The 22,485-nt window shown below is 42.3% G+C and overlaps 1 protein-coding gene and 1 long non-coding RNA gene across 2 annotated transcripts in view; one reads left to right on the top strand and one right to left on the bottom strand.

The window, feature by feature from the left end:
• ttll12 (tubulin tyrosine ligase-like family, member 12) overlaps nucleotides 1–22,201 on the bottom strand; it is a 32,266-nt gene extending 10,065 nt beyond the window's left edge. Inside the window, exons 1-10 of the mRNA XM_012824444.3 lie at nucleotides 21,985–22,201; nucleotides 21,209–21,375; nucleotides 20,633–20,831; nucleotides 10,175–10,334; nucleotides 5,788–5,921; nucleotides 5,623–5,699; nucleotides 5,291–5,407; nucleotides 4,912–5,106; nucleotides 2,676–2,787; nucleotides 2,169–2,320 (exon numbers count right to left, since the gene is read on the bottom strand). Coding sequence (XP_012679898.1) covers nucleotides 2,169–2,320; nucleotides 2,676–2,787; nucleotides 4,912–5,106; nucleotides 5,291–5,407; nucleotides 5,623–5,699; nucleotides 5,788–5,921; nucleotides 10,175–10,334; nucleotides 20,633–20,831; nucleotides 21,209–21,375; nucleotides 21,985–22,113 — 1,442 coding nt within the window. The 5' untranslated portion in view covers nucleotides 22,114–22,201. The remainder of the gene's footprint in view (nucleotides 1–2,168; nucleotides 2,321–2,675; nucleotides 2,788–4,911; nucleotides 5,107–5,290; nucleotides 5,408–5,622; nucleotides 5,700–5,787; nucleotides 5,922–10,174; nucleotides 10,335–20,632; nucleotides 20,832–21,208; nucleotides 21,376–21,984) is intronic.
• LOC105897515 lies at nucleotides 11,661–14,068 on the top strand. The gene is made up of 3 exons (XR_001162256.3): nucleotides 11,661–12,445; nucleotides 12,758–12,937; nucleotides 13,828–14,068. It is a non-coding gene; the product is annotated as an uncharacterized LOC105897515 (long non-coding RNA).
• Nucleotides 22,202–22,485: the final 284 nt, after the last annotated feature.

Below are 22,485 nucleotides of genomic sequence, written 5' to 3'. Positions count from 1 at the left end.
GTAACAAGGTTGAGTTTTACTGGTAGGTAATGATGAACGACTCACAAAAGAATGAACCTGACAGCCACGACATGGAGCCGTACGCGTGTTAGGCTCAAATTCATAGACATTCTCTGACTCACATTCACACTCATATCCCATTCTCATACTCATTTAACAAATGTACGCTTTGCTGAGATTGTTTGAAATATGTATTAATCATATGAAAAACGTATGCTTTGATGAAATTGCTGGAGCTATGCTTTATAATCATCTGAACCAATATATGCCTTTTACAATGATTGCAGAATGTCTGAATCATGCCGTATAATCATATGATAGTGTGTGTAATTGCTTGAGTGATGTTTTAACAAATCTATATCTGCTGCCGATTGCTATGAACAAGAGTGAAAATTGCTTATTGTGTAAGGAAACATTTTCAGTGCAGGTGCTTGTGGGGGAACAATGCTGATGTAATCTGTGAATGTTCAAACTGCAACTGTAAAGTGGGTTAAGCACAGGAAGTGTAACCTTTGGGGCCCGCGAGGAGGACGCAGGCTGTAAGCAGCCGGCATATAGCTGAGTCATACCTCTGTTGCAAAAACCCTGACATGATAAAAGTACATTGTGTGATGGAATGACCTTATAAGGAGAAGTCTGTGATAAAAAGACGGAACCAGGTTGCAGTTAAAAGGCTGAGACCAATGCCTGTGGCTGAGCTCTTCTTTTTGCTGTGTGGTTTATACACTGTTTTGCTGAGCGCTTAAACGACTTGGGGACCAAGTCTTATTGCTTTTATTTCTTTCTTTTTAATTCTTGTTGACTTGGGGACCAAGTCTTATTGTTCTTTTTCTTTACTTTAAATTCTTGTTGACCTTTTTGACATTAAACCTAAGGGTACTTTTTAAATACCACAAAAACTCGCTTCTGCGTCAGTTAATGAAGTGAAGTGAGTTCCGCGTTTGAATCGCACCTCGCCTGACTACACCGGTCTGATCAGCAGCCTGTGATCCGTAACGTCCGATACCTAAGAGAGGTGGGGACCTTTGGCACAGCAAATCCTGTCGACTACGTGGAAAAGGTGAGTTGTCCCTCTCTTTCATTCTAGAAGAGAGTACTTGAAGGTGATCTCAGTAGGCACACTGAGTGATCCTTTATAGTATCGGGGCTGAAACATTAAGGCTTGACTTCATGATGTGACATGATTTCTCTGAACTAAGTTGTATTTTGATTTGCGTGGCAATAACCGTAGTAAATACTTGTGAGAGTGTATAAGCAACTCAGGCGTCGAAAAGCACATAATTTATTTATCTATAGGTGCCACGATTACGCATTTCTTAACAGTAACGACACAATACACACAGTCAAGTACAGTCAAGCAAGCCGGAGAATGCGAATTCTAGAGTCTAAACAGAAGATGCTCGCACTTTTAAGGCCTAATTCTGTGATGTCACTTCTGGCCCCCTGCACCGCCCACATACACTGTCTTCCACTCTGCACTTAGTTATAACACATGATTCTTGTGGTATTTCCCATTTACAGAACTTCTGCTTTTAATCTGCTGACATGTATGTCTGGACACTTTCCCTTATCTGTGGCCCAGACTTGACCACTTGATTTATCCTTATGCCTTTCTCCTCATCTGGGCCGTTGTCCCAGTTTGAACTTGCTCTCTCCTGTCCGACTCTGCTTTACATTTCCCATGCCGATGTTACTTGCTGTTTTCTGACTGCCCTTTTCTTGTGATTATACTTTATTGATACATTTGGTTAAATGTGATATTATTAGATAAATTTGATAATTCAAATTTATCTTACACCAGCCGCTCGAAGCACTTCATAATGGTGGAGGTCAGTGCTACGGGGCGGTAGTCATTTAGGCAGTTGTCTGTTTGACTTTTTTTTTGCTTAGATTTTTTTTTAAGTTACCGAGAAATAGACACTGTGCAATGTAAAAAACCCGTTATTGTAACTGAAAAATACGTCTGAGCGGATTTGCGACGTGTCTTTGCACAGAATTAGTGACCTAAAATTTATGTTTTTTTATCTGTACAAACAAAGATTCAAAGACCTTGATCCAAACACCTCTTTGAATACTCATAATAAAATTATAATATTAATACTATAATTTATTGATATCCCTTCACTGAGAGGAATAGATAGATTATAACAGAGGAAAACAATCCTTACTTGTTGGCAAAGCGGAGCCAGAAGACGTCGTAGGCATAGAGACGGAGGGGGCTGGCAGACCGCAGCAGCACCATGTAGCGAATATCCATCTTCACCAAACCAATATCCTCTCTGTCAAACAACACTGGATCCTCCAAATACTTACAGACCACCTGGTGAGAACAAGGGTTTGGGGGGGATAAAGAAGGGAATAAAGACATAATAAAGTTAAGAATCTCAGTGTGAATCAGTAACATTTTAAAAGGTGGTACTCAAAATAGTACATTTACAAAAGGCCATTATCTGAAGATGGCACATCCTCCTGGATCAATACCAAGTGGATACGTCCTGTTTGAAATACATATACAAACAGAGGAAACACATAATGCTACCTTATCTTTTCTGCAGTACTGATGACCACCATGTGAGTAGAGTGAAATAAATTCTCCATTTTCTTTTTTTTAAATCACAAAAGGAGGCGGCAAATAGTGGTCAAGGCCAAGCAACTACAACAAACACACTGCATACCTTGGGGGTGCTCTCTCTCTGCCTAATGATGTAGTTGAGGTTGCTGGTTATGTGTGTGTCTAGTCCACGGGCCAGATTCCAGGGCTTGCAGATCCAATGGTTGTCCTCTCCCCTACACGCCAAACAGTAGAAGTGTGTTTGAAGGTATGGAGGTTGGTAAGTCAGTAAGCAAATACATTTTATTTCATCAAAGCACATTGTAAAACAACAAAAGTTGTACTGAAAAACAGGAGAAAATAGGCATGTTTTGGCTGGTGAATTTTGATTGCTCGTTGAAGGCAAGCTCACCTTAACAAAATTTCATAATTTCTGTCAGAGCGGCTTTTGAGGTATGGCTCAAAAAGTTATTTTACCCCACCCCACCAAGCACTAAGGGATATGCACACCTGGGGATATAATCCTTCTATTCCATATCAGCCATGTGGGGCTACAACCAAGTTCCTTGTGGATCGGTGAAGTGTAAGTACCAAAACTATGACAAACACTACGGGCCCTAATTTCATTGACGGGCAACGAGCAAAGCAACAGGCAACGAGCAACTAGGGCGCTATATATGACCGCTAGCTGGTGCGGTGTCGGCCATAATAATAATATTTGTGTGTGTGTGTGTAGTGGTGGCCACAAGTAACTGCTTAAACTATATCATACATAGTACTTATCATTCTTTTTGTGTGCATTTGCAAAAATGGTGAAACTGTCAGTTGAACAAAGTATTAAAATGGACTAGTTAGGCTTCTTCGTTGTTAGCAGTCATAGGTGTTTCATTGTTACCTGTTGTAGGGTTTGTGTTGGTGGTACAGGTATGGAGAGATTACAACACCTGAGATTGGCACTGATGTGTTTCAAAGTCTTTTTCCCTAAGTGTGAAAATGAATCTGCATTTAGGATAGCCCCTTTGTTTAGGCATGAAGACTACTGGTGTTTCCAGATACTATTTTAAGGGTTAAAAAACTCGTATGAACCAAATGGTCGGGTGACCATACAACCTAAAGATCAAACAGCAAACATTATCCACACTCACATTCACATTAAATACACTGGTGCCTCCACAGCACCGTGTTCATTAGCATTCAAATGGCCACTGTGAGCAGTATGCATTCACACCTATACCTTTCTCACCTAGGAAGACTCCTATGGTTTCCCCTTCCCGATATGCCCCACTTTGCACCACCTCAACCAGCCTCCAGACACACTCCACAGAGGTGTGTATTCTGTTTCCATACAACTGCACCTGTACTTTGTATATGTTGTATTTTTACCTACTCATGACTGTAATATTGAATAATGTGTGTCTTGTTGGTGCTGGAACAAGGACATCTAAACAGATAGGAGTAACAGTTAGATAAAAAGGCTGTGCCACGAGGCAGAGAGGCTTTTTTCTGAGAAACCACGAGACAGAGAGTCTGTAGGCCTTCTCTGAAAGGGGGCTTTGTGCTCAGTTAGTCTGCTTGATCACTCTTGCCTTAAGCTTAAAGTTTTAGAGATGCTCCATGGACCAGCTCAGCAGCAGTTAACTAATCTGAAATAAAGAAGCTTTTAGAATTTCCACGACATAAAGTATACTAAGTATAATTTGCTGTGGAACTGACAGCTGCATGTGGTGAGAGAACAGAGCTAGCATTGATACTGGGCGATTAAGGAAACATCGGCACAGCTGCAGGGCAAAGGGACCCAGAGGCAACACACAGGAAACTTTAACTACGCTATGAACATTAATAACTTCCTATCATCGATTATCATCGCTCCTCCCCTCTCTCCACCACAGCGTGTTGTGTGCTCTTGAGATCTGTTACGTGGAAAACTGACACCCTTCCCACCAGAACAGCATTTCAAACAGTCCTCTGCTAAATCTTGCAACCGCAACGAACTTCAGAGCTAAAATAGAGTTCTGTTATAATAAAGTATTTTCAGTATGCTTTTCCATCCAGAACTGCCATGAAAGCATGATTTTTTTCAGGTCTTTAATATAATGGCGTGCATTTATAAGATGTACAACTTAGATCATCACTGATCTTGTGAATAGACTTGGGGATTACCAGTAGCATGACAGGTGACCTGTGACAGAGGTGTGCTCTACTACTGAACTTAAAGCTAGTAAGAAAGAATGCATAACAAACACCTTCACTTGGCATTTAAATATGTGGTGAACAGTGGATGAGGCTTTGAGTGAGTGTGTGTGTGTGTGTGTGTGTGTGTGTGTGTGTGTGTGTGTGTGTGTGTGTGATTCCCGGCCCACCTCTCCTTCCTCTGCTGGTAGTGCTTGATGAACTGAGGCAACTCTGTCTGGAGGTTAAAGGTCATAGGGATCCATGGGGCAGCCTGACCCTCGTGAGCACGGCGTGAAACTGATGCCAGACAGTCCTTTGTGGTGACCACCACCTCACACGGGAACTGGTTTAGAAGGACGAGAGGCCTCTCTTCACTCAGCTTGCTAAAGGTAAAGATAAACAGATGATCAATTCAGTTCAATTTGATCCAATTCAATTCGCATTGAAAATAGAACCACATTTTTTACCAAATCTTCATGATTCAGACACTTTGATATAGTCAGTCCTGTCACAAATCAGGAAAGAATTATCTTGGAAAAAGGAGACCATTTTAGCAGCTTTGCGTACCGGTAGTCTCTGAAATGGTTGAACATCCAGAGCACGTCTGCCTCCTCCTCAGTCTCTACCAGCAGGAATCGAGGGTGTGTGAGATTATCCTTCACTTGCTTCATCTCTGTGTAGACCCTGTGACAGACACACACACACACACACACACACACAACACACACACAGTCTAGTGTAAACGCCTCAATTCCACCACTACATATTTGTATACACATGATTCAATGCAGAGAATTAAACAGAGTGTAACACAAGTTTAATGCATAAACATAACAACATAAATTAAACTAAACAGATATAACTGGGAGATCCATATTGAAGGTCTGGAGGAAACTTACTTCAGTACTTTGCCTTCTGGTACACTGCAGGGTTCAATGGCCAGAGGAAGGGTTTCTTTATTTCCTGCAAAAATGGCCTGAAATTCAGACAGAAAAATTCAGACCGTTGTCTCTCTGATATTGAATTGTGGTTGTTCGTCAAAGTGTAGCAGCATTTGAGCGCACCTCAAAATAAACATTTGGTGGTTCAGGTGTGTGGGTGCCAACACCCTCCAGGTCTGATGCTACCCAGGGCAACAACCGACACTCACGGACAAAGTTATTAGTCTCTCCGTAGGCATAGTCACGTGTTACCTCACCTATCAGACACAGAGGAGAGGCACAGGATGAGAGATACTGGTTCAACAGATTAATGAATACAATGCATTAAAAAAGATGTGACGCGGAAATTAAAGGGTGTCGCATGACATCAGTAGAACAGAAAACAAATTAAGGAATTAATGAAGCATCATGAAGTTGAGGATTTTTAAGGACTTGACATTTCCTAGTGTAGCTTGAATTGGTCATGTGGCAACACAAATCCTCCACCACACCAAATCCTCCACAATCACACCAAATGCCCAATTGTTGGCATACTACTTATTATTTCCCCACAAGGTCATGTCTCCCCCATCAGGACATCCCTCCGCCAGAATGACAGGTGTCACTCAAAGGGCTTAAACACTTAAACACTCATTGGTTTTATGCAAACTATACAGCTAAATAATTAACAACAGGCTCTAATCTTGAAAGGAGGCTTACTGTGTTATCTGCATGTTTTTCTAATGCAGTCCACCAACTTCTTTGCAGTGCTGTAGTTGAGACCTATCCTTGCAGACAAAGTGAAAGGTGTCAGAGCACCCTGGGGGGTTAGTCAAGCCCATCCCTACCCTGTCCTACATTCCACTGATCTACACTGTGCCCCTCCTCCTTAAAAATGTATGCAGTCTTCTGTTGTGTGTGGGGCAGCTGGCCATGCGGTTCAACAGGAAGTGAGTGTGTGTCTGCGGTGTGCTGAGGATGTGTTACAGTCTGATGGTCCCCCCCCCCCGTCCCCCCCTCAGTCCCTCATTAAAACCATTCCCCTCCACTCTGGTCGCCACTCTGTGATGTGCCTTGTAAGATAAATTCAGTTCAGTACAAATTTATTAACAAAACTTATTTTTTATTAACAATGCCTAGGCCTTACAGAAATCAGAGCCTATGCTTATACCAAGTGTACAATACGAAAGGCTTACAGAGACCAGAGCCTGAGAAACAGAGCCTGCAGTCCATCACTGGCTAAGCAAGGTCAAGCCGATGGCAACTTTGTATATTTGAAGCTGGGGCAAAAGATGGGGTGTTGAAGTTTTTGGACAGATAAGACAGGTCAGCAGATGGGAGGAGAGGTGCTTACAAAGGGAGATTGTCAAACAGAAATGATGTGTTATTGCTGAGAACTTGGTGGTACCATCTCATGATCACACAATGGGTGGAAACAGGAGGCCCAGAAAATGACATCATTGGGTTAGGACTTAAAAGTCTGTACCTGTTTTCAGAATGCATTCCCCGGCTTTCCTTGATGGTACTGTGTGTTAAGTCAAGCAAGTTGTGTCAGTAATTACCAGTAAAACTTATCTTGTAACAACCAAATGCTTCTTATGGTGGTCTCTCTCTAAACCAACACGCAAGAGTGAAAAATACTCCTACAGCCTCTCCTCACCTCCATGCTTCCCCGGCTCATCTCCTTTATTCTCATTAAACGCACAGAAAGGGACACACACACACACACACACACACACACACACACACACACACACACATTAAAAACTCTCTCTCTCTATCTCTCTCATTATACCAGTCTCTGTGTGTGTGTGTGTGTGTGTGTGTGTGTGTGTGTGGATTTGTATGTGCATAGTAAGAGAGATTTGGGGGGAATGGCTGAAGATAACGGCTCTTTCAAGTGTAATGAAATGGGCACACAGATGCTTTGTTGTCAAGTCACACCCCACAAGGCAGATAAGCACCTGAGAATTCAAAGCAACCACCACTGTTACATGCCAAGCCAAGTTTGTAACACAGACCACAGTTCACTGATTTTAGTCTCTCTTTCCAGAAGAACTACATTCTACCTTTTCTAATATACATACATTTATACATTTGTATTTGTGTGTGTGTGTGTTATATACACATGATTGAATCACAAGAATTCAAGTATAAATTAAGCATGGATGCTTGAAATGCACAATTCTCTGAAAAAGAAGATTTAAAAAGCATACATTTCCAAAAGCCCACTGGCTGATTACTGATATAATCACGGAGCGTGATTATATACTGCTATTGCGGTGGGCAAGAATGTACTTCCTGTAGTGGTCCTTATAACAGCGGAGTTGAAAGAGCCTCCGACTGAAAACACTCTGCTGACTGACCAGTAGGTTGTGCGGGGGATGTGAAGTGTTGTCCATTATGTTGAGCAGTTTGTGCAACATCCTGTGCAGGTCCAAGTTCCCTGCACCCACCACTGACACAACTTCCCTTTTTTTAGACGTGTCTCTGGGAACAGGATATGTGGGTATGCCAGCATATGGGCGAGATACAAGGAGACCCTTTCTTAATCTTCATAATAGACATGAGCTGAGGAGATGACACAGTCTGCGCCTCCAGGGTATCCTGTGTGACCAAACACTGACCCCTTGACCCCCAACACTGACCCCTGGATCCCATGTTATGGGTGCCGGCATGAATGGAACCCCACAGACAGAATTGGCAGCACAGTGAACCACAAACCCCTTCATTTATGGCTGCAGAGAAGAGGTAGGGGCCAGGAGGAGAGGGGGGGGGAGAGAGAGAATCTGCTTTGATTGATGGATTGGTCATTGCCCACTCCAACACAGCGTCATAACTTTTTATGTTTACGCTTGAGGCACTATTGACTCACTCTCCTAAACGATAGGTATCGCTGCCGAGAAAAATTACCATCTAAACCACTAGAAGGTACAGTATGTGGTGAAGTAAGGTGAAATTACAGTTTAACTGGATCACCAGTATTAATTTGTGGATTAACTGCTGGAAGCAGCAATAAGAAGAGGCAATGTGCTGAATACAGCACAGTAAAATGGCCTATATGACATGACAAACTGTATCACAAATGTTCTTTTGTGGATGGAACTGGATAGGTCCTAAAGGTTTATGGTTAGTGTTTGTGTTCATTTCTAGTCACCAAACTAGTAGCAAACCTATTACATAACATTAACTAGGGTAACAAGTTGCTATGGTAACAAAATATGCTCTCAACTGCATTATGGAACATCAGGACACCTAAATGAGCACAGCCTAAATGCACACTTTTCCCCTCAGGTCTTCATCAGGCAAGACAGTTAATAAATCCTACAAACGTCTTGTCTTTTCTGATTGTTGCAGGAATGTTGTTAGGTGGAGAACAGCAAAAAGACACAATCAGCCTTTCTGCATCTGCTACTTCCCTAGGGAGGAACCAGCCTTCAAGGACTCTCTTTATCATTATTTATGGGAACTTGGGCCCTGTATGGCAAAACCACGAGACACAAGGTCGGTTTCTTCCCACACATAATTCCTTCATGATCAACTGACCAGTGACTTCCACTAAAATATAACTATTATCTTGCTTATTTTTTATATATTTAATTTACTCCTAGTTTACTACTGGCCAATAAAGCTGACTATGACTCTGATATGAAACATCTAATTGTAAACCAATCATTTGTACTCTGGCATGTACCATAACTAACTGCTTTCCACATCATCATTTAGTAGATATAAATATAAGCGTGTATAACACCATCGGCACACCTCTCAGGCCATGCTATATAACACACGGTCACACCGACTGGATATCACCATACGGTAGATGTGGTGGACATTTTTTTTATTTCTCTTCTATAGTGGTCTTTAACATGAAACGATGTGTTAGGAATAGGACTGAGACAATGCTAGAGAGCAGAAGGGGGCAGGAGAGGGGGTCCTTAGGGGTCATTTCAGGTAAATCTTCTGGATGATGGGGTGGTGGGATGTAATCTGAGAAACCGACTTTTATAGTCGTTTCCTGAGTTTAGTGCCAGTTGATGTCAAAGCGACCTAGGAGGTTTAAACATGCTTACAAAAGTATTGTACTTTACTAAAGTAAGTAGTTGGGTTATCAGGCCTATTCTTTCTGGTTTCTTATGTGCTCAGGAACTGCTCTCCTGGGTCTCCTCGCAATCAAGAAATGTCATAACACTGTGACGTATATGTTGCTAGAGTGTTCTAGGAAATGTTAGAAGGTAAAGATGATATTTGTTACTTACACTAGGATGGTCACTGACCTCAATTTATCATTTAAATAGTACTAACAGATAGCGTAAGTTTCTCTGTGTTTGTACGTTTTTTTTGTCTGTGTGTGTGTGTGTGTGTGAACATCTCTGAGAGAGAATGCAAGTGTGTTTGAGTGTCTGACAAGATGAGCATGAATGTGGAGCCACACCTTACAAGAAGGGCGTCATGCAGCATGTGGGCTGGTTGGGGTACTGCACTGTGTGTGTGTGTGTGTGTGTGTGTGTGTGTGTGTGTGTGTGTGTACCTCCATTCTCCAGGTCTTGTAAGGGCCACAGCACTGTGTAGGCGATCTGCTGGGGGCTATAGAAGAAGGGTGCCATGCAGCATGTGGGCTGGTTTGAGTGCTGCACCTGAGAGCCAAACTCATCCATGATGTACCACACCGGAACCTTCTCCTCTGCAGACTAAACAGCCGGGGAAGACAATATTAGTCACACACATACAGCAGTAGCCTGGAGGTTAAGCCTATCGTACACACTACATTGCCATGATGAGTTTATACTTCGACTTCAACAGAGGCATTAGTGGGTATGAGGTGTACTAGGAATAGCTTTGTTGAATTAAGGAAAACAGACTCCTAAAGATAAACTCCTTGCCCACAATCACATGGCCAGTGTTTATACAGTTGGCAAGACGGTTAGTAATAAACTTGTTTCTCTCTTGTGTGCTGCTGATATACTGACATGAGAATAAACACGTGGATACATTAATAACAAGATGGCCGTAATAAAAAGCTACAAATTTAAGTGCAAATTAAGAGCGATATGATGAACATATCTGAGCATGACCTTTCACCCTTGGCAACGTAAGGCAGTCCTACACCGATGCAGTGAGGAAATGTGTATCTGCGTGATACCCTGATACCCTTTTGGTAGCCCGAGGTGTTGGATTCAGTAATTTAATTTGGGCAGACTTCATTGACACCAGCAGCTACATTTGACACCTCCTCCACCCAAACAGGTATATGTGATACAGTCCTTCAGTGTACTAATCTGCAACGACCCTCAGATCTTCACAAACTTCCTCAAAATGGCTAGTAGTCCTAGTCTAGACTAGTTGTCCTTCTTTTCAGCCTTGCGGATGCATTACATTGCAAAAAGCATAGTAAGATGACCTCGGACATCAGAGACCCACCACGTGATTATCCCTGCTGACAAAGTGTTTTGGCGTCAAGGAAAGCTAAACTTCTATCTATATAAACCTTGTGTGATGTGTTTTATTTTGCTTCTCTCTTGTCTGCTGCAGTCTGGGAGTGAGCCTGGGCGCGCTCTCTCTCTCTCTCTCTCTCTCTCTCTCTCTCTCTCTCTCTCTCTCTCTCTCTCTCTCTCTCTCTCTCTCTCTCTCTCTCTCTCTGAGAGTGGGCCCGTGCCTCTCTGGCCTGCCAGGACATGGGTGAGCCCGACAAGCCTGTTGTTGTTGAATAAATATACTTATATGCAACTCCGGAGTCCTGAGGTAACTTGAGTGAATTTTCACCCAACAGTAACTTTGTCTACTCCTGTGACAGGAGCCAGCAACAACAGATAGGGTTTGAAGGCCACTGCCACTGCATGTTGATACGTGACCTGGCCCTTTGGCGCTTCTGTCTGTGTGGTTTGCTCTCAGTTGGTCGCTCTCCCTCTCCTGCTTATCAAAACTGATGTATGAACACTCTCCTGTCCCTCCTGTCAGCGACCTCAGGCCTGCGTGTTTGAAAATGTGGCCTCCTTCTCAGCGGATTCAATCGGATTCGCTGGGTTCATGTGCACGCGATTTGAAAAGTGGATATGTGTGAAAAATGAATCCGGGTTCAGGCAAACTAGACTTCGTCTGCATGAGGCCTAAGAACATTCCAGGGTCGCCTTGACCCAATAGGCTGACAGTTCACACCTCCTCTTCACACAAGGGTCAAATATAAAAGCCAAATATTGTATTCAGTGCTTGTCTCTAACAATGGTAGAATTTAAAGTCATGAGTGGTTATGAGAGACTAGATTTTAAAAGTAAACATGAAGAAAGTGTCAGTCTGGTTGTCACTGGTGATACTTTGTAAAATGGCTGTGGCCTTTGAGTTTGTGTAAATTGTTTTTGGAGTTTATGTCTGTTTTATGTCTATGACTCACATATCTCATGCATAGACACACATGGCTGTCTATGTAGAGAACAGGGAACCTTAGTTGGCATATAGTGTATGAGAAGTTTTTATTTTTAATTATTTGAAGCCAATTTGTTGTGAACCTTTGGTGTTTGTGTTTTTGATACGTTTTTTATTATTATTTCAATTCAATTCAATTTAATTTATATAGCACTAAAACAATACAATTGTCTCAAGGCTTGAAAACCCCCTTAGCGGGTTGCCCCTGCAGCAATGAGCAGGAAACGGACACGACAAGTCTCTTGAGCAGCAGGAGACACGACAAGTCTTTCAAGCAGCGGGAGACACGACAAGTCTCTTGAGCAGCGGGAGACACGACAAGTCTCTCGAGCAGCGGGAGCGATCAACCCCACACAGCTGACTTCCTCACCAAACCGAGAGGGTAAGTTTAACTAAAATAAGTAACATGCTGTGATTTGTCATGAAATAACAGGTTAGACCGACAAGGTTTTGTTGAAAAATAAAAACCACATGAACGGTAGATAAGCTGTTCTTAGGTGTTAAGAAGGTAGCCGTTCCCAGCTGTGTGCCCCCGTTGCGCAGACCATGGTTGATACTCTTGGACACAGAGAGGTCAACCATTCCTATGTTCCTATGTTCCTATTCCCAGTGTGCCGTGGGCTGCACATGGGGTTCACATGCACAGACGGTGACAAGACTGTTTTCAGTTCCCCTTGGCACTTCTGTTTTGCAGATGCACCTGCCCCAACAGTCATCAACAAAATTGCGGTGCTAAAATTAGAACTGGAGGCTGAAAATGGAGAAGGGGAACCTTGAGGGAGGAGATGATTGGCCTTCTCAAAACAGACAAATTCTACCTCCAGGAGGAGCTGGCTAAGAAAGATGCCTTCATCCAAGATATCGTTAAAAAGAAGTGAGGGCAGCTTTTCTCTGCTTTTTTTTACCATACAAAACCATATGAGGCATTTGTTTTCACATTGGTTTCAGTAATAACATAATGGCTTTGATAGTGTGGGATATTTTTATGTTAAGATGAACATGGATTAGCTTATCAGTATGAAAGTCTCACTTTAGGAAAAGTAGACTAAACAGGAAGCAGCCATAGACCATGACACAGGCGCAGGAAATTACAGACCTGCAAACGTTGGGATGGCCCATTCAAATCAACAGAACTTTTTGGAACATTCTGAAGAGCCGTATACCAAGTACAGGTATTTACGTTTGATTCCTAATTTATAATTGACCTCCGCGGGCCGCACAGGGACAGCCAACGGGCCGCAAATGGCCTTTGGGCCGCACTTTGCCCAGGTCTGGGTCAGAGGGTCTCAGGACACCCACAGACACAAGGGGTCACAGAGGGCCACAAAGAATAGTCTCAGGACACACGCACATATAGGGGTAATTAGGGGAGTTAAGGAAAAGGGGATAGATAATTCTGATTGGTTTTGGCAAACAGCCAGATAGGGCACCGCCCCATAATTCAGGCCCTAAAAGAGGATGCAGAACGTTCGTACAGAGAGATCGAGCTAATCCATGGACCATCTCCTTATTGTAGCTTATTGATTGCAATAAAACTCCAGACTTCTACAACCAGTCTCCAGTCTTCTGATAGAAAAGAAACAGAGCAATCAGCCACAACAATAGTAATGAATGTTTCTGTATAAAATGCAATGAAAGGGTGCTGTTGAGAAATGTTGATATAGCTCTGCTGGTATTAACCATCAAGTTCTGATTGGTGTCTTGAGTTGCTATTTCAGGTATATGAACATGTACCTTTTTCTTCTTATGTCTCTTTCTGTTTAGTGAGGAACACCAAAGGCGTTATCCTGCGATATGTGGCTGCCTCGGAAGCCTTCAAGAAAGGAAACTCAATGAAAGCTGCTTTTGACGCTGTAGGGGTGGATCGCAACACTGTAGCACTGTAGCTGGTTTGTTCATGCGATCCACCTCTACAGCACATTTGCTGTTTGTTTTGGTCCCCCAAATCAATGCTCTGGGCTATGTTCAGTGCTGAGTTGAAAATAAAAGGGTCTTTTCATCTGTATCCTGTTGTATTTACTGTCAGCACTCATTTGTCTTAAAAAGTTCATAATGACTTGTCTTATCTTATAATAATCTTATATCTGTTCATAACAACACTACCCTTTTGTCACTTTACTTAAAGCTGACAAAGTCCACTTATAGAATCGTGTGGCAGTTTATAATATTCTATGTCTGTATAGCAGCCTAGTCACCATGCTAATAACCATTAATGAATATGCATAATATATCACAAAGGTGGTTATGATGTGCTGTGAACACCTACGTACATAGTTATAATGAGTGCTACAATGACTTGTAGCTACTTTATTTATTTATTTAGGCGTTATTTATGCCCTTATAGGGCCTTATATATGCAGGCCTCATAGGATTCATGATGACAGATACACAGTCTAATGATCACATATTTATAATGCATCATTCTATCTTAGATTATAACCATTTAAAATGAACTGACATAACGTATCAGAACGGTGGTTATGAGTCATCGTGAAGACATTATAAATAGTTATAATGATTGCTATAATGACTCATAGCTACTTTATAAATTATTATGAAGGCCCTTATAATGCCCTTATAGGGCCTTATAAAGCCAGGCTTCATAGAAAGTGTTACCAGATTTTTTTTCTTCTCTCAATTCAATTCAATTTTATTTATATAGCACCAAAACAATACAATTGTCTCAAGGCACTTTACAGAGCCCAGTGCCTGGACCCCCTTAGAGCAAGCATAGTGGTGACAGGGTGCATTTATGATTGATGGCTTTAGGCCATGTGGTTTGACGGGTTGTTCTGGATTTTCTTTTTTGGGGTTCACGTATGTTAGAGGTGGTCATCAGGAAACGTACATTGAGGAGACCAAAGAGAGTACACTGAGAGGGCAAAGAAGATCTGCCCTCGCAAATCATCAGCTGGAGGGCTGCTAAACCCCATTAGCCCACAGGTGCTTTACGACCCTGGGGTCAGGGCGACATATCCGATCCCTTCAGAACATCCACGCCGGACTGTGACGGTGAACTTGGCTGTCCTTACGACAGTCAGCATGACGCGCTTTTGACTACCCTCCAGGCTCCAGGTATTCTAACCCTACCCCTCCGCTATTGGGGATCTTATGGTATCCCAGTTTCATGCAGCCCGTGCGTATGTGGCGGTGCAAAGATTGTCTTACATGTTGAAGACGTTGGTGTCTCGAGAGAGAGACAGGAGTCATGACCCTGATGAGGTGGAAGAGGGTCTGGCTGAGCTGAGAACTTTACTGAGGCGACAGAAGCCTGAGGGAAATAGAGACTTAGGGAAAAACAGACTGGGTTTATGCTTTGCAAGACGGGGGTTCAGCTCAGCTGGAGAAGGCTCTACAGGAAGTGACGGATCATCTTACCAGTATGCATCAGGGTCATGTATAGTGTCTGTATGCCTTATCTGTAGAGGTCACGGTGTCTTACCAGTATGCATCAGGGTCATGTATAGTGTCTGTAGGCCTTATTTGTAGATATCACGTGATTCAAATGAAGGCTGTCTGTGGATGTAGAGGGGCTGTTGGAATATACATATAGCTTAACAAATGTAACTTGGATATATTCATTGAACTGGTCTCTTCTTTGACTTTTTGATTTGACTTTTTAAAATGTTATCTCCTGCCTCTGCTGCTCTTCAAATGATCACTCTTTCACAGACATTTCCTCTCTTTCTATCTCTCTCTCTCTCAGAGGACTAGGAGGAGAGAGAATAGGGGGATAAAAAACAAAAAAGCCTGTTCGCTGTTTCTCTCTCTCCTGCCTCCATGTCTGTGTTAGGGAGGACTAGGAGATAGGGAGGGTGCAGGAAGGAAGAGACAGACAGGTGCAAATTTTCTTCGGGCTGTTTTTTTTTTTAGTTAGGAGCATGACAGCCAGAACGTTTAACCCCTAGCTCACACAGTCAAGCGGATTGCAAGATGGAGCTGGCATTTAAGGAAGGAGTGGAACCAAAGTTTCCCTTCCAACCTAAGAGATAGATTAGTAGACTGATGTCTAATGCTCGGGAATTATAGGAATGTTTAGGAAAGATTAATTTGCTTTTTTTGTTATTTTCTTTCCTGGTTTTATTTTGAAATTCTCATTATATTCATTTTTGTCACTCACATAGACAGTGTAAGAGTATTTTTCACTTTGCGTGTTGGTTTAGAGAGAGACCACCATACGAAGCTTTTGGTTGTTAAGGAGATACGTTTTACTGGTAATTACTGACACAATACAACTTGCTTGACTTAACACACAGTACCGTCAAGGCAAGCCGGGGAATGCATTCTGAAACAGGTATGGAGAAGTTGGACTTTTAAGTCCTAACCCAATGATGTCATTTCTGTGCCTCCTGTTTCCGCCCATAGGATGATCATGAGATGGTACCATGCACCAAGTTCTCAGCAATAACACATCATTTCTGTTTGACAATCTCCCTTTGTAAGCACCTCTCCTCCCATCTGCTGAACTGTCTTATCTGTCCAAAAACTTAAACACCCCATCTTTTGCCCCAGCTTCAAACATACAAAGTTGCCATCCAGCTTGACCTTGCTTAGCCAGTGATGGACTGCCGGCTCTGTTTCTCAGGCTCTGGTCTCTGTAAAGAGCCTTAGTGTTGTACAATTGGTCTGATCTCTGTAATGCCTTAGTGTATTGGTATAGGCCTTGTTAATAAAATAAGTATTGTTAATACATTTGTACTGAACTGAATTTATCTTACAACAGCCATGAGTAGGAAGTGTTAAGCAGTTAAGCAAACACAAAACAAAACAGTCAATTCGGCATCCTTCACAGAAATACGATTATCTGTGCGGGGTGGCTGTATCACTGTCATGTGACCAAATGAGTCCAATCAGGGCAGACAGACAAGGCAGAGGCCTTCATTATCCCACACGAGACGTTCTGAACACGGCTGTTGCCGATCAGCAGCACTTCGGGATTTTGAGCTATGCCCGACGTGCCTTACAACGTGATAAGACGGCTGGGTGGGGGTAGGGTCATGAAATAACTAATTAAATATTTATGAAAGATATGGAGGCTGGTGAACAATACTTTCATTTTTTTTAAATATATATTTTTAACAGTAGGTGGCAGTGGCCCACCCATGGCTAAGTGGCTGCCCATAAATAACTTAAGAGTCCTCATTGTGTGATCCTTAACAGTGCAAACATGGACAGAACAGAATTTAGTTATCTATTACCCAACGTCTGTTGGCATTAACTGAACTGGGTAATTAAGGGGAGATAGCAGAAAGCATCCTGAGTGTTCCATAGCCAGAGACACGTTGTGTGTGTAGTGTGGGAAATTCTTAATACTTAGATCAAACTATCTGTGTGTTGTGTGATGAACTGTAACTTGCAGAGATATTAGGTGCACAGTTCTGTTGTCTCTCTGTCTGCTTGAAAGAGGATGTGCGTTTCTGCTAGTCCGCCTATGTCTCTCGCTAGTGCTAAGGCCACGCTAGTAAGCTACATTTAGTCATTTAGCAGACGCTTTTATCCAAAGTGACGTACACAGGAGAAAACAATCAACCTACGAGTAATAGAGACCTAGTGTAACAATAAATACTATTTTACATAAGGAATAAAAAGTGCAGAAATGTATCTACTGTAAGTGCGAGTTAAGTACTAGTTAGAGGAGATAGTAAGTATAACGTGTGGGGCTAAAGCCAACATAAAGATTGTATCTGTGTGTGCATCTGTGTTCCCAACAGAGCTGAGGCTAATGTCTCTTAACCAGAAAGAGTACATAGTGTGTTGATACAGACAAAGAAATAGACCTTAACATTTGCCTGTGAGGGTTGATGTTAGGTAACCGGATCAGACCAATCAAGCTTTGTGTGACTGCTCACAATGTACGACTGTATGCAAATGATATGGCTTTACAAAAAAAGAGGCTCAACCCTTGGAGTCTCGGCCCTCTGATCTGAGCTGTGATCTGAGCTCTGACCATCTCCCGGTGCCGTGAACAAAAGTGCCTGTGCCTCAGAGCGGAGTTGCCTGTCTGGATTATTCCTAGTGTTTTTCTCATTAGCAGTTTTATCTACAGTATTACAATTGCACCTGACAAATACATTGTGATGCTCTGATCCACTTTAGGCTCTGCGGAAATTATCAAGAGTCGTATTATTAGGTCTGTGGTGTTATCGCAAAGCGCGACTGAAACAAACCACAGATTCAGGCTCTTGGCTCATTAAAGCGCTTTGAGACAATTGTATTGTTATGGTGCTATATAAATAAAATTGAACTGAATTGAATTGATAAGGAAAAGCTACACAAGACTGGGTTGGTCAAGCTGTGGAAGAACTGTCACATTGTATTATTGTAATCAGATTGACCGTTGATAGACCTCCCATGTTTCACAGATATATGTATATGTAATTTATGTATGTATGTCGGTGAGGTGTATAAGTGTATATGTGTATAAGCTACTGGATGACCCAAATTTCCCTCGGGATTAATAAAGTATCCATCTATCTATCTATCTATCTATCTGATATCGCATCAGGGGTTCTCAAACTTTTGCAAGCTGGGCCCCCCCACAGCTGGTTAGGGGTAGTTGGGCCCCCCCACCCCCCCGCCGCCCGCGGCCCGCCGCTACCGCCCTCAACTACACCACCATATAAAGATAGATAGATAGATAGCATATTGTTATTGATAGGCCTGACATGTCAAGGTTAGGCTATTGTTATTGTTAGGCCCATACAGACAATTACTATTACTATTTTTTATTATTATTATTATTATTATCAGTAATAGTAGGCCTATTAGTAGGCAATTCATTATTATCACCATCATTATGTTATTATTATTATAATTAATGATGATCAACCAATTATTATTATTATTGTATTATTATAATTATCATATTAATAATAAGTGTTATTATTACTATCATTAGGATACTGTTATTATTATGGGCCTCTTGTGATCTTTTCAAAAAAAATCCTCAGGTTCGATTCCGGCCTGCTGTCGTTTCCCGATCCTTTCCCCACCTCTTCACTCCTCCTCACTTCCTGTCCAAAAATACTTCACTGTCCTATCCAAATAAAGGCTAAAAAGCCCATAAATAAATCTTAAAAAAAAAAAAAAAAATCCTACAGGTCTGTCAATGTGAGACATGAGCTTGCTTTGCCCTGCAAAGGTCCTCAAATCTTGGGGCAATGTTTGACAAACATATCCTCAGGTCATCCTCGATCTGTGCGCGGTTGCAGTATTTAGTTTTGAGCGCAGTCAGTCTTGAAAAGCCTGCCTCGCACAAATATGTCGACGCGAAAAGAAGGAGCATTTTTAAGGCTATGTCGCAAAGCTGATCATTGCTACCCAGAACGACGAAAGAGGGGAGATGCTTGAGTCTACTGTCACTCTTCAGCTGCTCTTTCATGTCTATTGACAAGTCGTCTGCTGAGCAGAGAAATGTATCCCAAACTCAGGCGAATGAACGGTAGTCCTCTTTGAAATAGGACTTAAACTGATATCTGATATTCGGCGTGACACAGTGTCATTTGACATGAGTGTAGCAGCTGCACCGGCAGCTGTTGCTCGGCCGGCAAAATCAGTGTTTCGGCAATTGTATGGGGTTTGCCAAGCTTAGCAATTCTATGAGCAATTACATAAGATGCCTCCAGACACTGCTTGGAGATGGTGGTTTGTTGTTGCTGGAGGCCATCACGTTTATGTTTAAAGAAGTCCACAGGCTTCAGAAACAGAAACTTGTCCATAGTTGTGTTTGTTTGCTGATACAGTGTGTGTGAAGTTAATACAGTTCTAATTTCAACGTCGTGTTCTTGTGAGTGTGTTTGTATGTGTGGCTGTGAACGAATTGCACACAAAAAAATGGATAAGGCTGTGCTAGGCAATGGTTCCTAACAAAACGAACTGTACACAATGTAGACAGGGACAGCACAAAATAGTATTCAAGTGCTGGTGTTTTATTTGTTGCAACACGGTGGATGATCAAAAACTGTAAAGGTAGGTGTTAAGGAGAAAAGGGCTAGCTGCAGTTGGAAGAAGGTAGCTAGCTAGAGGGCTAGCTCTCTGGGCTACGAACTTTTTAAAAAGACTGTGGAGCAAATTACTCCTTAGAATAGGCTACGAATAGACCTACTGCAAGTGCAGTAAGGTATTACTAAGGAAGGAGTGAGTCTTTAAAAAGACTGTTTATAAAGCAATGAATATCTGAATGATAGAGGAAACAAGAGAAATCGAACAAACTCTGCAGAGTGTCGTCTCAGGGTGAGCGCTTACCATGCCTGCGGTTTTTTTTATACTCGGAAGCGTAGGTGCAACTCGCGTTCAAATGATAAGTCTCCGTTTTGATTGGTGGATCAGGAGCAAAACAGTATCTGATTTGTTTGGGTCAGTCCAGCCCCTTGCATTTCGCCTCTGAGGGAGCTTTCACTAACCAGTGACAGGTCGGCGTTTTTTATTTTTTTTTCTCCGTCTGTGACATCGCGCCCCCCCTGGAGAGTGTTCGCGCCCCCCACTTTGAGAACCACTGATCTATCATATAGGCCACCCATCTCCTGGACTGACAATCATGATGTGTGTATTACAGGTACATGCCGCTCACCCCCTGGGACAGATGATATGTCTGGTTGTACTTCCACATGTCCTCCAGCACCTGGTCCACTGTGTCGGGGTCGGGAGCCTCCCCGTGGAAGTCCAGGCCCATCAGGCTGGCCATTCGTCCCAGCAGGCCGGGGACTTGTTCCAGCTGCTGCCTGGCACTCTCCACTCGATAGGTCCACGCATGGTCCACCAGGAAAACACTAAGGGTAGGATGCCAAATACTAGAGTAGTACTTACATTGAGCCTTTCCAATTCGTGTTTAGACGTAAGGCTTATGCAGGTTTGGCTACAACTTGGTAATAATATCAGTAGGCTTAGATACTATTGCAAGATTGATCTCAAGGATATAGGGTGGCCATCATATTATAGTTAGCTGAGGTGTGCTGTTGTGCAACATATTCTATTCAAGAATGTTTGAAACCAGTGCTACATAACATTGTACATAAACTCCATGGACAGAAATACAACTATAGCACAACAGGTCATGGCCAGAAGCACCAGTCTTTGCATCAAAAAGGCAATGCTTGCTGGCTGAATGCATAGATATTGGGAGTAAGATGAACACTGGCGCCCTCACCTGGTGGGATCAGAGACTTGCAGGCCACTCTCACTGGTGACGATTACTTTGTAAACTATTTCATCAACAGGGTTGGATTTTTTACCATGCTCTTGTTCGGAATTCTCTTCTTCTTCCTCCGCCTCCTCAACTTGCATAATGCCAAAAACGTCCCCAGCATCAAACACCTGAAAAATGACAAAGCCACGCATGCTTACAGACCTACAGTAGCTCTCTCCTGTCCCATGCAGGTCTGGGTGTCAAAACCACAGATTAGGCTGAATGACTGATGGATTTGCATGGGACCAGGAAAGTGAGCAAATTTGGTTGTCGCATCTTCACTTCACAACAACTGCTCAGTTTCAGGGCGCAACACTGGAAGCGAGCCATCTGAGCCGAACATCGTGATTTGGGGTTGACAGGTCTGCTTAGGAAGATAAACATTTACTTTATTTTTAATTGCAAAATCCCTACCTCTGGTGACATGTGACATATAGTAGGATACTATAAGTAACTAAAACGTTCAATTTATTTTCTGAAAATACTATGGGAAACGTATCTTTTGGCCATAATGCAGAACTTTGACGGTAACATTATCTGAAAGAGGCTCAACATTACTGACGGACGCTAACCTCATTAAGCATGCTTTTGGTCAAAACCACTTGCTACATGTAACTTATACACACTTACACATATGCATAACTACACGCTGATAGGCATGGTTAACGTAAGGTTATCAAAAGTCATAAAACACATAAATTAAGGAGCTTGGAGATGGACACAGATCAAACACACACCTCATTAGCAAGTTTCATATGCAGACTTCTCCAATATATCGGAGGAATGTTTGATCCCTTTAACGCAGGGGTATGCACACTAAGGAAGAGTTTAAATTCCTCATTTTCGTAATCACTGTCGTTCAACATGATATACTCCGTATCAAGGTGTTATACAATAAATATCACAGAAACACGTGAAAGGACAGTCAGGAAGTGTTCTGTTTTCTTCTGAAAGAATTTTGACGTCTGTGTAAAAACTCTAGAAGAATTGTCGCCACCTACTGGGCTGGAGCCGACAACGACATATTGGAAAATATTCGGAAAAGTAAACGCAACCTACTTTTGAAACTATTATGTTAATTCAAAAAAATATTTAAAATAGCTTGAGAATGATGAAGGTAATCAACTGCTGACAAAAGCTTGGCATCACAACAACAATAACATCATTTTCGTGAAATAATGGGCCATTGTAATGTATAGGCCATTTCCATGTACACATATGTAGGCTATTTGCTACCC

This window comes from Clupea harengus, chromosome 16, assembly GCF_900700415.2.
Source record: "Clupea harengus chromosome 16, Ch_v2.0.2, whole genome shotgun sequence".
Classification (NCBI taxonomy): domain Eukaryota; kingdom Metazoa; phylum Chordata; class Actinopteri; order Clupeiformes; family Clupeidae; genus Clupea; species Clupea harengus.
This window is presented reverse-complemented; position numbering and strand designations above follow the sequence as displayed.